The sequence below is a fragment of the Pteropus vampyrus genome, unplaced genomic scaffold (assembly GCF_000151845.1).
Source record: "Pteropus vampyrus isolate Shadow unplaced genomic scaffold, Pvam_2.0 Scaffold83, whole genome shotgun sequence".
Taxonomy (NCBI): domain Eukaryota; kingdom Metazoa; phylum Chordata; class Mammalia; order Chiroptera; family Pteropodidae; genus Pteropus; species Pteropus vampyrus.
In genome coordinates, this window is record NW_011888864.1 from 7,655,478 (window position 1) to 7,669,318 (window position 13,841).

Here is a 13,841-nt window from a genome sequence, read left to right on the forward strand (position 1 = left end):
TGATTAGTCAAATATAAATTGCTTATATCAACTGCATTACAGAAAAATTTTGAGACTCTAACCTAAATATTTTAAAAGGCTAAGGATCTATCCAAGGTAACAGATATAAGTTCAATGGGGACAGAGATCTGCATGTTTTGTTCACTGCTGTATCCCCATAGCCTAGTTGCAGCACATGGTAAGCGATAAATATTTATTGAATAAATGAATGCACTAGAGAACTCTGACATGAATTCAGACTACAGAAAACCAACAAAGATATAATTATCACCAATTTTATACTGTTTTCTTACCTGTAAGAATCCAGGTAACAAGTCTGCAAAATGTTTGAACAGAGCAACATTATGCTCATTTGCAAGTATAAATGCTGCTGTAGCTCTAGCAGATAACGTCCTAATCTAAAATAAAGAAAGCAAAAAATGTCAAACGAGAAGTTTTTGATGGATGCAAGTTCAAGTTTTCTTATTTGAGATGAAATTTTCTTCATCAGTAAGACCAATATTTATATTTTATAGCATTACTGTAAAGACAATCGCCAAATATATAAATTTTTCACAATTTAAATGTTATATTAAGTGTTAATATTAATGAAATCGAAATGATTTACCGATGGATGTTCCTGATCTTGCATACACTGAACTAACATCCGTTTGATGACGTCTAAATAGTGCTGCTGTTGGTTCCCAAAAATTCCAGGAAAGTTCCTAAAAAATGATCCAAGGCAGTTTTTAAAAACTATAGTATATCTTAGTAAAGTGTCAGCTAGAATTTCTAATTAAATGTCTGTCTGACTCCAAAGTGTGCACTAATCCTTATTGTTGAACATCATCTACCCATTCTCCAAGCAAATCCTCTTTTGGGGGTGGGTGAATGGAAACAAACATAGTGGAGATGATTAGCCTGGGTGTAGAGCTGACCCATCCCAGCCCTACGTTTTATCCTTATCATTCTGTCTCAGTGGGAAGCTGACCTAGAGTGCAAGAGGAACAAGAGGAACCACAGCATTTCAGATGGTAGCTGCAGTAACCATGCTTTCCGAAAATCTGTTCCTAACCTTGTGATCCAAGTAGTTTAAATTCTGCTCTACTTTAAAACTAGTAAACAAACTGAATGCTTTTATTTAATTCTATCCTCTGGATTATTGATATAAGTAAGATACAGTTGACAATAGGAGCAGCAAATGGTGTTAATCCTCTTCTGATGCTCAAGGTATAGTTTATTGAAAAAAAGTATATGATACTGAAAAATTATAAATCCAAATATATTTTAATGCAGTAGAACTGTATAACAACACAGTAGTGTGAAAATTTTATTAACACCAATAATGATTTAATTCTAAACTTCAACCGCTTTGCTTATAAATATACAGGAGCTTATTAAAATTATTTATTTTTAAAAAGTTCGGTTACAAAAGATCAGGAAAACAAAGGGGATTCACCAGCATTTTCTTTCTCTTCTTTAAGATGCCAGTATTAAAGCGACCTTCTAAAAGCTACATTTTTTACTGCGCCAATCTCCAACTAAAGAAACCAACCATTCTAGAAATTTTTTCAGAATCATAAAAAAACAAAGGAAAGAAATAAAGTTCCAGAGAACACTTGTATACAAAAAAGGACCATAATATGAAATAAAAAGCTTAATTTTTTTCCATTTTACTTCCAACGCAAACACAAAGCTTGTCTAAAGGCATTATTATAAGTCTAAAGTGTTAGACTAAAAAAATCAAAATGTGCTTGCGCATTCATGATATTAAATTGTTCAAAAAAATTAGATCAATGTATATATACCAGAAAATGTGAAGGGCAGCTTCCCGCAGTCCCATATTTTGAGAGCTGACCGAATCAAAAAGGAACTTCAAACCTTCAGGCCACTGGTTGTTGCCATCCTCATCTAAAAAGTAAAGAAATCCAGGCATAAAAAGTGTGTAAGACAAAACTTTAAAACGTTAAGGGTGAATGCTTTCATTTCATAAGCCTCATTCAAAATATGTAGTAGAAAATGTCACTTGCTCTATATTTTTGATTAGGTTCTTTAACCATAAAAACATTATAATCCTATAAAAAGCAACTGTGTATATTTGGGTTACATAAGCACAGACATTAGCAGTGGTCATTTCTAAAAAAGTGAGATTTGGAGACATGGCAGCACTTTTGACATTTTGATTGGCAGAATCTTTTATATACACTATTGTTATTAAAGAGTTCAAAAACTAGGCAAAGATAATTTTTGTTAACAAGGTCTTAAAACCAAAATAATTATTACTTTCAAACTGGAGAAGATATGGGAGTAAGAATCTCAGGACCCAGAGCAGTGCTCATTCTTTGCAGCTTTACTATCAGATGTTGTCATGTTTACTTATAAACGAGATTTTAAAATACATAATTTTGGTGATACTTTGTAATAAAAACAAGCAACTACAAAAGTCTACAGTACCAGTTAAGAAATTCACTGGTTAGATTGTCACAAAGAACTTAAGAGTTGTAGAAATTACAGATGAGTTATGCGCTTCTTTTAAAAAAATTTCCCTCATACATGCTAAACTTTTCTGAAATGACAAGTGTGCCACTTAGCTGAAATTAAAAATACTTTAATCTGTCTCTTCAACATAAAGATGCTTTGAGGTGAAGTAAAACAGCTGTTTTAAAAAAAAAATCTATGGAGAGAGCACTTAGAAACATTACGTGATTTTGAGTTAAAAATGATGGTGTCACCTATAAAAATTCATATCTACACACTTATAAAATTTGAAAATAGAACTTTCTAAGCTCTTTAAACAACTCAAAATAAAGTTTTAGTGGGTTTTGAACTTTGCTGGTAGCTGAGATTAAAAAATTAGTGTCCTGATTTACTAAGCACAACCAACAATATTCTCCCATTTAGTCCTTATCTTAATGAAGTAGCCTTTTCAACCTTTACAAATGCCACTAAAATGAACTAAGTTTAAAATATATTTATGAATCTGACCAAAAAGTTCTGACAGTTGAGAAAATGCATTTTTAAATGTTTTTCTATCTCATCTTTAAAATATTTTTGGGGGGCAGTCCTAGTCACAGCAATCAGACAAAAAAATTAACAAGGCATCTGAATTGGAAAGGAAGTAAAACTGTCATTATTTGCAGATGACATGGTACTATATAAAGAGAACCATAAAGATTCCACCAAAAACCTACTAGATCCGATAAACAAATTCAGTAAAGTAGCAGAATACAAAATTAATATTCTGTAATCTATTGCATTTTTATATACAAATAACAAACTACCAGATAAATTAAGAAAACAATCCCATTTACAACTGCATCAAAAACAAAACAAAACAAACCCTGGAAATAAATTTAACCAAGGAAATAAAAGACCTGTACTCAGAAAATTATAAGTCATTCAAGAAATAAACTGAAGATACAAATAAATGAAAGCATATACCATGCTAGTAGATTGGAAGAATTAAAATCGCTAAAATGGCTGTACTACTCAAAGCAATCTATAGATTTAATGCAATCTCTATCAAAATACCAACGGCATTTTTGAAAGGACAAGAACAAATCATTCTAAAATCTATGTTGAACCACAAAAAACTCCGAAGAGCCAAAGCAATGTTGAGAAAGAACAAGGTTGGAGGTATCATGCTACAAATATCAAACTATAGTACAAGACTAGAGTAGTCAAAGCAGCATAGAACTGGCATTAAAAAAAAGACACATAAATCAATGGAACAGAATAAAGTATCCAAGAGTAAATCCATGCCTATATGGTCAATTAATCTATGACAAAGGAGGCAAGAATATACAATGGGGTAAAGACAGTCTAATAAATGCTGCTAAGAAAACTGGATACATGAAAAGAATTAAAACAGACCATCTTCTTATACCACAAACAAGAATAAACTCAAAATAGAGTAGAGCCTTAAATAAAAACCCCAAACCATAAAACTCCTAGAAAAAAACATAGGCAGCAAATTCTCTGACATTACTCTTAGCAATTTTTTAAAAAATGATGTATCTCCTCTGGCAAAGGAAACAAAAGAAAAAATAAACAAATGGAACTGCGTCAAACTAAAAAGTTTTTGAACAGTAAAGGAAATCACCAAAAAAACAAAGACAACCTATTGAATGGGAGAAGGTATTTGCCAATGATACATCTGATAAAAGGTTAATATCGAAAATTTATAAAGAACTACACCTTAACACCAAAAAAAAACCAATCCAATTAACAAATGGAGAGGACCTTAACAGGCATTTCTCCAAAGAGGAAATACAGATGGCCAAGAGATACATAAAAAGATGCTTAATGTCACTAATTATCAAGGAAATACAAATCGAAACCACAGTGAGGTATCACCTCATACCTGTCTGAACAGCTATCATCAATAAATCAACAGGTGTTGGCGAGGATGTGGAGAAAAGGGAACCTTTGTGCACTGTTGGTGGGACTGCAAATTGGTGCAGCCACTATGGAAAACACTATGGAGGTTCCTCAAAAAATTAAGAACAGAACTACCTTATGACTCAGTAATTGCATTTCTGGGTATCTATCTGAAGGAAATCCAAAACACTAATTGGAAAAGATATATGTACCCCTATGTTCACTGCAACATTATTTACAACAGCCAAGATAAGGAAGCAACCTAAGTGCCCATCAACAGACAAATGGATAAAGAAGATGTGGTACATATGTACTATGGAATATTATTTGCCGTAAAAAAAAATGAAATCATTTGAATAACATAGATGGACCTAGAGGGTACTATGCTAATAGTAAGTCAGACAGAGAAAGACAAATACCGTATGATCTCACTTATACATGGAATTTAGAGAACAAATAAACAAAACAGAAACAGACTCAGAGAACAAAATGATGATTACCTGTTGAGAGAAGGGTTGTGGGGCTGGGTGAAAAAGGTGACGAGATTAAGTACAAATTGGTAGTTATAAAATAGTTATGGGATGTAAGGTATAGCATAGGGAATACAGTAAATAATATTGTGATAACCGTATATGGTGCCAAGAGGGTACTAGACTAATGAGGGGATCGCTTCGTAAATTATATAAATATCTAACCACTATGCGATACACCTGAAACTAATATAAAATAATATTGACTATCAACTGTAAATTAAAAAAATAAATTACCTAAATAAAAAATATTTTGGGATGTTTCATAATGTACACAGCATAGTAGTATAATAGCATATGCATGTAATTTATAAATACACAAATATAACAGTGAAAGCATCTACTGATTTCTACTTCTATTGGCAAGTAGGTTATAAGTTAGACTGTACTTTCAAAACTTTAGATTGGTAACTATTATGACTGCATGTCACAAACTTCTGTAATTTTGGTTCTAAATATAGAATCCATAAGCATTCTCATTTCAAACAGAATGGTAGTCAAATATAGGGAGTCTTCCTCTAAAGAGTCCACTTTAAAAAAGGATATACACTTGATCCTTGAACAACATAGGGGTTAGGGGTGCTGATCCCAAAACAATCGAAAACCCGCATAGAACTTTTGACTCCCCAAATACTTAATCTGTCCTTTGGTATCCTCAGGGATATTGATTCCAGGACCCGCTATGGATACCAAAATCCACAGATGCTCAAGTCCCATATATAAAACGGTGCAGAACAATGTATAGTCAACTCTCTGTATTTGCAGACTCCCAACGGCAGGTCAAAAAGTATGGGTATTTATTGAAAAAATCCATATATAAGTAGGCCCGCCCAGTTCAAACTTGTATTGTTCAAAGGTTAACTGTATTTTCTTCTATAGCATAATAATAAATGCATTTGCCTATTTACCTATTAAATTCCTGGCCAGCTCTGCAGCAATATCACAAATTTTTTTCCTCATGCTAGACTGTGTTTCCATTTGAATAATCATGAGTAGTTCACTCTTGATGGCAGTCTGGACATCAGAAGGAAGAGTTGGGTAGACTTCATCAAATGCAGAGGACAAAAGACGCCTTAGGAGAACGGCAGCCATTTGTCTAGCCTATAAATAGTTAACTCGGTTAATAACTTGAGAAAAAAATTTCCAACAAACTAGGTTCACTGTCATTGATGTATTTTACTATTACATTTTTGCAATTCATTACAAAAGCATTTTGTTAAACTTTTCAAAAAGTAGGTAAAATACATAAAACTATTTCTAATCACATTAATCTACTGTGCAGAAAATGCTATCCAAAAACTAGTTTTGTTTATAGCTGAGGAAAAGCCCTAAACATAGCAGATCTCAAATAGGAACACATATCATAGCAACGATAAACCTGTCTTTAATTCCTATTTTTAATATAGTCTTTGGAAAAAAACCAAATCTTAATATAAATTGCAAATCCTATAATGCTCTTTTCCTACTCTTCCATTTGGCTCTCATTCAAGTATATGAAGTGCCCTCCCTTACTATACTCCCAACCTGGCCTACCCTGCTATTTTACTGCCCTTTCATTAACCTCTTAGATAAAATGCTATCAAATCCATTTACCTTTATGCTTCATTCATGCAAAAACATTACAAATTCCCAACACTTAAAAAGAGCTAATCAATTTCAATGTGTATATTCTTATGCCATTTTAAAATCTGTAGAATATATTCAAGTTTGGCTGTTTCTATATAATATTCCTTAAGATTATCAACGAACAGTTGAAATAAAGGCCTTTCTAAAATTTATCATATTAAATCAATAAGGCACTGAAAACATTAAACCCAATTATTCATGTTATTTTCCTTTTCTGGGCTGCAGCTATTCATTATCTCTATAATTACTTTGAGACTGTGACCAACAAAAATAAGAATTAAGCTATACTAATAAAATTTGCCATTTTTTTTCTCCATTTACTTTTCACTGAAAAACCTTTTTTATCTTAACTACTTTGGGCAGATAGCAAACTTATTTAAAAATTTATGCTCTAAAAAAAAATGTATGCCCTAAGAAAGATTCAAAGTGGTTAAAAATCCCCACAAAAGTGGTTGAAATTTGTATAATTCTTCTCACACATACACTGAAAACTATGAAGCCACAATCAAGATGCTAAGTCTAGTTCACAATCACCATCTAATTCTTAAATCAATTGGATTCAATATAGGTTTTTAAAAATAAAATCCAGTAATTTTCATATTATTCCCAGCTTTAAAGTTTGCTATATGGCTCATCAATCTTCAAGATAAAATAGCCAACCTTTTAGAGATTTAGGTTACCTTGTATGTTCATTCTTCATATTTGCAATCAATTTTGAATTAAAGAAAAAGAATACATTACAAAGGTGAAGAAGCATCTTTGGTAATGGTTTTTTTTTGTTTTTTTTTGTTTTTTTTAAAAAGGGCAGAGTTATACCGTTTAAGTGTTATCAGAGAACATTAAATTTAAAGTCAAGTGTATTAAAGTCAGGTGTATTACTATGTAGAAGTAAGTATGACTTCAGTTCCACTATGTGTTAATATAAGCATTTTGCATATAGTGTGACTGTTAGCAGAGTCTCACTTTACAAATTCTAAGGGCAATGTTTTGTAGGTGGGTTAAGTTTTCTAGACTTGGGTATTTTGATGCCCTTCTCAAAATAAACAGGATATTCAATTAACATTCAATATATATAAGGATATTACTTTTGAGAAGAAAAAAATTAGCTGCTAAATGCACAGTAAAGTAGTAAGAAACTATAAATTTGAAACTGATACAGTCACTTGGTAATTTGCTAAAAGCCATGACTTTTAAAGGCCTCTATACAGTTTGTTTCTAAAGATCTTTATAGTACACATCCTTCACCACCTAGAGAGAGCTTGAAGCATAAACTTTTTATAAATAAAAAGTATTTTTTCAGAAACATTTGGCAACATATTGAAATACTGAATGAATTAAATTTCCTACTTTAGAAAAAATTGTTTCAAGAATGAAAATTTTTTATAGCTACAGAAATCTTTTAAATTTAATAAATTTAATAATTATTTAAAAACAATTAACTTTTAAGTATCTTGGACACATCATCTTATATGGGAGGGAAAAAGTAATTCTCATTCTTAATACGAGTATTTTAAAAATTCTAACTCCAAAGTAGCTTTCGGCAAATAAGTTCAAAGTTCTGGTAAACAACAATTCAGTAAACAACAATGCAGTAAACAACAATTCTCACTACCCACTCTGACCACCATCTAATATCCAACTTGTTTTGTAAGAATATACTCTCAAGTATTAAAGTAGTACCTCCTCAGCAGCTGTTGTATTTCTGATGGCTTGTAAGAGGAATGTGATCTTTGACTGGCCTGGGATATTCTCATAGGTTTCCTATACGAAAAAGAAAAACATTAAAGGTTAAAATGTTGGAAAACTTTATGAGTACATCAGTGAAAAGAAACAAATGAAGACTGGGAAAGGTCCACGCATGGATGAGAAGTCACAAATTCTAGGTCTGCTGTTAAAATTTCCTTCTGTAACGTAAAATATACTTTGGATAGGTTAGGAAAATGAGGATGTCCAAGGAGTTACTTATCAAGTTCCTTTCTACCTTTCTCTCTTAAATAGATTTTTTTTGATGTATGCACACATTTCCCCAAACTTCTACTCCCTGAACAAAACTCAAGGCCTAAGAGGGTGCTAAGTGTGACTTGAGCTACCATACTGTAAAGTACTCACTCACTATCCCCTTATACATGGAAAACTGGCTTATCTTGTCCACATTTTTTGGACCATATGACATAGAACTGGTTCAAATTAGCACTACTTATAACCACCAGAGGCATATCGCAGATGAAACAAGTCAGAAAAGGAAAGTATTCAATTTTTTAATGCTATCCTTTTTTCAAGCAAGGATCATACTAAAACCATGTTATATATACAAAATAAATGAGTATAGTCAAAAAGAAATTTGGCTAGGAGACTTTAGTATTATTTTAAAGAATCCAGAAATCTAGATTTTGTGACTCAAGACACTTTTCTCTAATTAATAACATAAAACGAGAGGAAGTTGGTTAACAATAAAACTAAGTTGACACCAATTAAAAACAGATTGTCAGAGTAGATCAACAGACAAGGCCTAAGTATGTGATGTCTACAAAATCAAGTCGAAGTTTACTTTCATGTGCATGTATAAAAATTCTAATAATAGCAGTCTTTTTACAGTGGAAAAGAAATCATTATTTTAAGTACGCTTGGAACCGTTTTTCTCTAAGAGGCCTCTTTAAACTGATTGACTAGAATCAGCGATAAATAAGTAAAGATAGTCCACTCTCATCTATCTACTTCTAAGGGTATAATGTAGATAACATGTTAATTTCTTAGCAGTCTGAGTTCAAAGAGACTGCTCTCTAACAGCTACCACCACTTGTATAATTTACCTGGTTTCTCTGGACAATGGTGACAAGAAGAGAGGGAAATAGGGCTTCTCTGAATCCACATCTAACTTACACCTTTTATTAAATGCTTGCTCCACAGCATCCTTGAGGCATTGACAGATAAGGAAATAAAGGCTCAGAAGTTAAATGACTTGCACAAGGTCACAGACAATAACTAGAAGAAAAAATACTGGTCTGCTGAGGCCAACTGTACTCATAATCTCCCTGGCACTTAATGCTTTCTGGGTTTCACCCCTGGGGGCTGACTCCGCCAAACACCCAGTTCCATTTATGCAGTATTACAGTTTTCAAACTTCTCAAACATATCTCAATCTGGGGAAGAACAAATCTGAGGGAAAGGAGAATTCAAAATCTTCTGATAAACTAAAGTTCTTCAAGTACATAAGCACATAGGAACATAATGCTCAAAACTGTGACAAAATGTATTCACAGATGAGGAGAGAAAATGGTTTGAATTTATCCAGAAATAATTTATGTAAATATATTCAGAAGATGATTGCAAAAATGGTTATGTACCTTGAGCTTTTTCACTTAATCTTTATCCAAACAACTCAATACCTGATATAGCTTTTCCACTTAAACATAGTCTCTCACAGTATTCCTCATACCTAGCTTAGCCCTATACTGTAGATGCTATAAATATTTAACACTTAAATTTCCAGGAGCTAAATCAAATTTTGAATTAAAAAAAAAAAAAAATCCTTTACTAGGATATCACTCTCAGAAAATCTGTAATAAATTTCGAAGATCTCTACCCTTGGCTCTCGCTAGACTATTAGTGACAGTTATACTATGCTAATTCTAAAAGACTTATAAACATTAAGTCAATTATTAAATTCTATTCCATAACGAATTTGAAGTCAATGGAGGAAGAGTTTACTATGAGTGACGTCTGACTCCTAAGAGAGGGTATTCCCTATTTGATATGTTCCACTGTGGAAATCCAGACACAGTATTATATATATACCAAAACATGGGTCAGGATAATATTTTGACAAAAAGAACACAGCCTTAAGATCAAAAGTGTAACTTTTTCTTAACCTAAACAGACTGAGTTCCACAAAGACAGGTATGTTATCTTTTCTCCTTTGCATTCCCAGCACTTAGCACATTAGAGTATAGTGAATATAAATATTTCTAATAATATTCCTAGCACTAGCCCAGGCAGGTTCAATGAATGTTACCCAGTGTTGTGGAAAATAAAATTTGAATTCCATCTGATTCCATCATATAAAATCACACAATGTAAAGCAAATTTCACCTCCCACCCTGCCTTTCCAGCCCAGGAGAAATGCTAACATGTACTCATCTCAGGCATTCCTTAAGTATTTATGGAGCGCCCACCTTACATACAAAAATGTAAAAGAGGAGACAAAGAACATCATCTAGTAAACACCCTGGTTCCTCAAAAATCAGGTAGTTTTAAATGTTACCCATCATCAATTCAAATCTCATTAATGAAGTTTTATATTAGGATCAATGAGGAACAAAGTCAAAGGAAAAAATTAGTAAGAATATAAAAATCCATGTATATGCTTGATTAAATACTTATTTCGTATGAAAAAATGTCACGAATGCTACGGACATTTAACTCTGGATTATTTGTCAATTAGTTCTTCAATTGTTTATTCATGTAAACTATTGTATTTGGACAAGGGCATTTAATTTTTTCAAATATCAGAAACAATTTTTGTAAAGTTAGAGAGAAAAATTCTTCAAAATGTTTAAAATAGAAATAAGATAAAACCTACCAAACGGTTTATACAATGGAAAAAGTTTCAAAACTTTTGGAAGCCCTTCAATGATTTTAATAATATAGTACAATAAATGCAATTTTTACTGTACTTGATTTCATATGTGAATGTAAAACAAGTCACCTTAGTCAACAGTTTGGCATTTATGTGTCAACTAAGTATTTTTATTTTGACTTGAGTAAATTACAAAGATATTTACTGAGCTTCTGTCAAGTCTTTAGTTCAAAAAACTTTCTCTATTTACTACCAAACTGTAATATTCAATTTTACTTAGTTCGATTACTTATAAAAGCCATTTCTTTTTTCAAATAATATTCTACTTTCTTTACAGACCCAGCTTAGTGCTATTATTGTATGGGGTAAGGGAGCTTCCCCTCTAAGTTACCTTCTTTTGGGGGTCAAATTAAGAAAATTCTTTACATATTAATGTATTCCAAGTATATATAAAGTAAAAATAAAATATCTGAATGTTTTCACTGGGAACAGAGATTAAGAGAATAACAGTACTTACTTTCAATTATTCTTTATGAGAAAATGTGCTGAATGCTGCTAACTATCCCCAAAGTGATGGAAGTGATAAGATTTACAACAGGCTCCAATTGGAATTCTAGCTGAACCAGACACTGGTATTTAGTTAAATAGAAGAGAGATTCCCCACTAGGCTTGACAATAGAGACTTAAGCAACTGGAGGGAAGAGGCAGAATTAAACTAGCTTACTAATTACAATGCTGTTCTGCTTTGTAACACATGGAAATTTCTATTATGGGTTGGGATTAAGAATTTATTTTGGTGAAAAATTACCTCAGAGTTAGCAGAAAGCATTAAAATGTTTTCATAGGCATCATCACATCCCACTAATAGGAATACAAATTGATCAACTAATAAATGCATATTACTTCTAAGGACAAATGCTACTTTCAAGTATTCTATGAATAAACCTGCAAAGTCTGAAAAAAACAGGTATACGTGTATGTCTATATGCAGCACTGTTTTTAAGAGCAGGACACTGGAAAGCTCAACGTCCACTCATAGAGGATTGGTTGAACAAATAACACATCCGTGACAGAATACTACATAGGAGCTTTAACAAATTCTCTTATGTGACAATGTGAAATATATTGAGTGAAAAATCCAAGCTGCGCAATAGTATGTGTATTACAAGCACATTCATTTATATAAGCTTGTAAAGGTATTTTCAGGTAAGAGTCATAAGAAACTTAAAATTGATTACTTTTAGGGAATGAAATACAGAACTATTTGCACCATTTGAATTTTTACCCTAACGTGTATTATACGTATAATAAATCAAAAGTCATAAGGATAAAGTTAATAGTTGTTTAAAGTCCTTTTTCATACAGAACTGAACTTTCAGGTATTTACTTTGCCTATTATAAAACCACTAAGTGTAACCAGCATTCCAAATCTATTCGAAGTCTATTAACATTTTGATTTTAATTACAACTATAAAATTTGTGAATCCAGAAGAAGCCTTGTCCCCCAATTCCATTAGCTGTATGTAAAATAAATGTTTGCTCTGTAAGAAGATCTGGCTGAACATCCTTCACTGAATCTTATAAAAATCTTCAATCACATGGTGGCAAAGAACTCCATATATAATCAAGTTTGAAGATAGGTTCTGATACTGTACTTAAAAGAAACTGGAAACTCTCTGCCGTACCATGCATGAAGTGTCACACAAATCCTGGTCTCAACACTTGACAGTAAACATCAGTCTATTGAACCCAGTGTATCTTACTGCCACTTGGTAAATGAACGTGCAAATACTTTTGAAATACTGTCTTTTGAAACTATATCCTGAGCTCCACATTTTGGAAGCCAGGAGTCAGTTTAAAAAAGGAGAGATTCAGGTCAGATTTAATGAAATTAAAGAATTAAACAGATGGCATTGGCCCAGTTAAACAACGAAAGTCCTCGGACATCCCATTTATGTTATGAGACCACAAATCTCTACAGACCAGTCAGATTTGTTCTAAGAGCAAAGTAAGGTGGAACCTGCTTAGAAAGAAACCTTAAGGGTAACTTCACAAGACTGTGGATGAGGTGGGAAATCTAGCTTCTGTTAGAAACCAGACAAGAGAAAGAGGACTAAATGGAAATAAGGGGAAAGAAGGCGACAGAGAAAGATACATTTCAAAAGGAGGAGATGAGGAAGGGAGAGACAGATGGTAGCGAAGAGGGGGCAGGAGAGAAGCAGGGGTCATGGGGCAGGTAGCAGCCAGGGTTTGGGGGAATAAGAGGGTTGGTCTGGGTGGAGGCCGCGGGGGAGGGTCCCACTGCGAGAAAGCGGGAAAGGGGCGAGAGGAGCCCGGGGGCCCGCCCCAAATCCCACATCCCTCCCCCATGCCTGGCTTCCCCATCTGAACGAGGGCAGCGTGTCAGGAGCGGCCGCACGTGTGTGCGAGCAGCGGCTGGAAGGTAACTGGCGCCCGGCGCGGAGGCTGCAAGAACCGGAAGGGCCCCAGGGCATGGCCGGGATCTGCGAGCCGCCTCACACGTGGGCTGCGCGGCCGACGCCCGCCCGGCCCGGCCTGCGACGCCGCCGCTGAGCGGCCAAGGCCCGGCGGGGCGATGTTGGGGAAAGAGTCGGCGCGCCAACCAGGGCGACGAGCGCAGTTACCTCTGCCTGTTTCCGGACCACATTGTCGGGGCTGAGCAGGTTTCCCAGGAGCAGGTAGAACTGTTGCTGCTCCGCCGCGGCCGCCGGCGTCAGCGCCTCATTGGC

General features: G+C 34.0%; 1 protein-coding gene across 1 annotated transcript in view; it reads right to left on the reverse strand.

Moving 5' to 3' along the window:
• IPO5 (importin 5) overlaps positions 1-13,835 on the reverse strand; it is a 38,669-nt gene extending 24,834 nt beyond the window's left edge. The window contains exons 1-6 of the mRNA XM_011363223.2: positions 13,737-13,835; positions 8,196-8,276; positions 5,798-5,990; positions 1,788-1,890; positions 608-704; positions 294-398 (exon numbers count right to left, since the gene is read on the reverse strand). Of these exons, the coding sequence (XP_011361525.1) occupies positions 294-398; positions 608-704; positions 1,788-1,890; positions 5,798-5,981 (489 nt within the window). The 5' untranslated portion in view covers positions 5,982-5,990; positions 8,196-8,276; positions 13,737-13,835. The remainder of the gene's footprint in view (positions 1-293; positions 399-607; positions 705-1,787; positions 1,891-5,797; positions 5,991-8,195; positions 8,277-13,736) is intronic.
• Between the last annotated feature and the right edge of the window lie 6 nt (positions 13,836-13,841).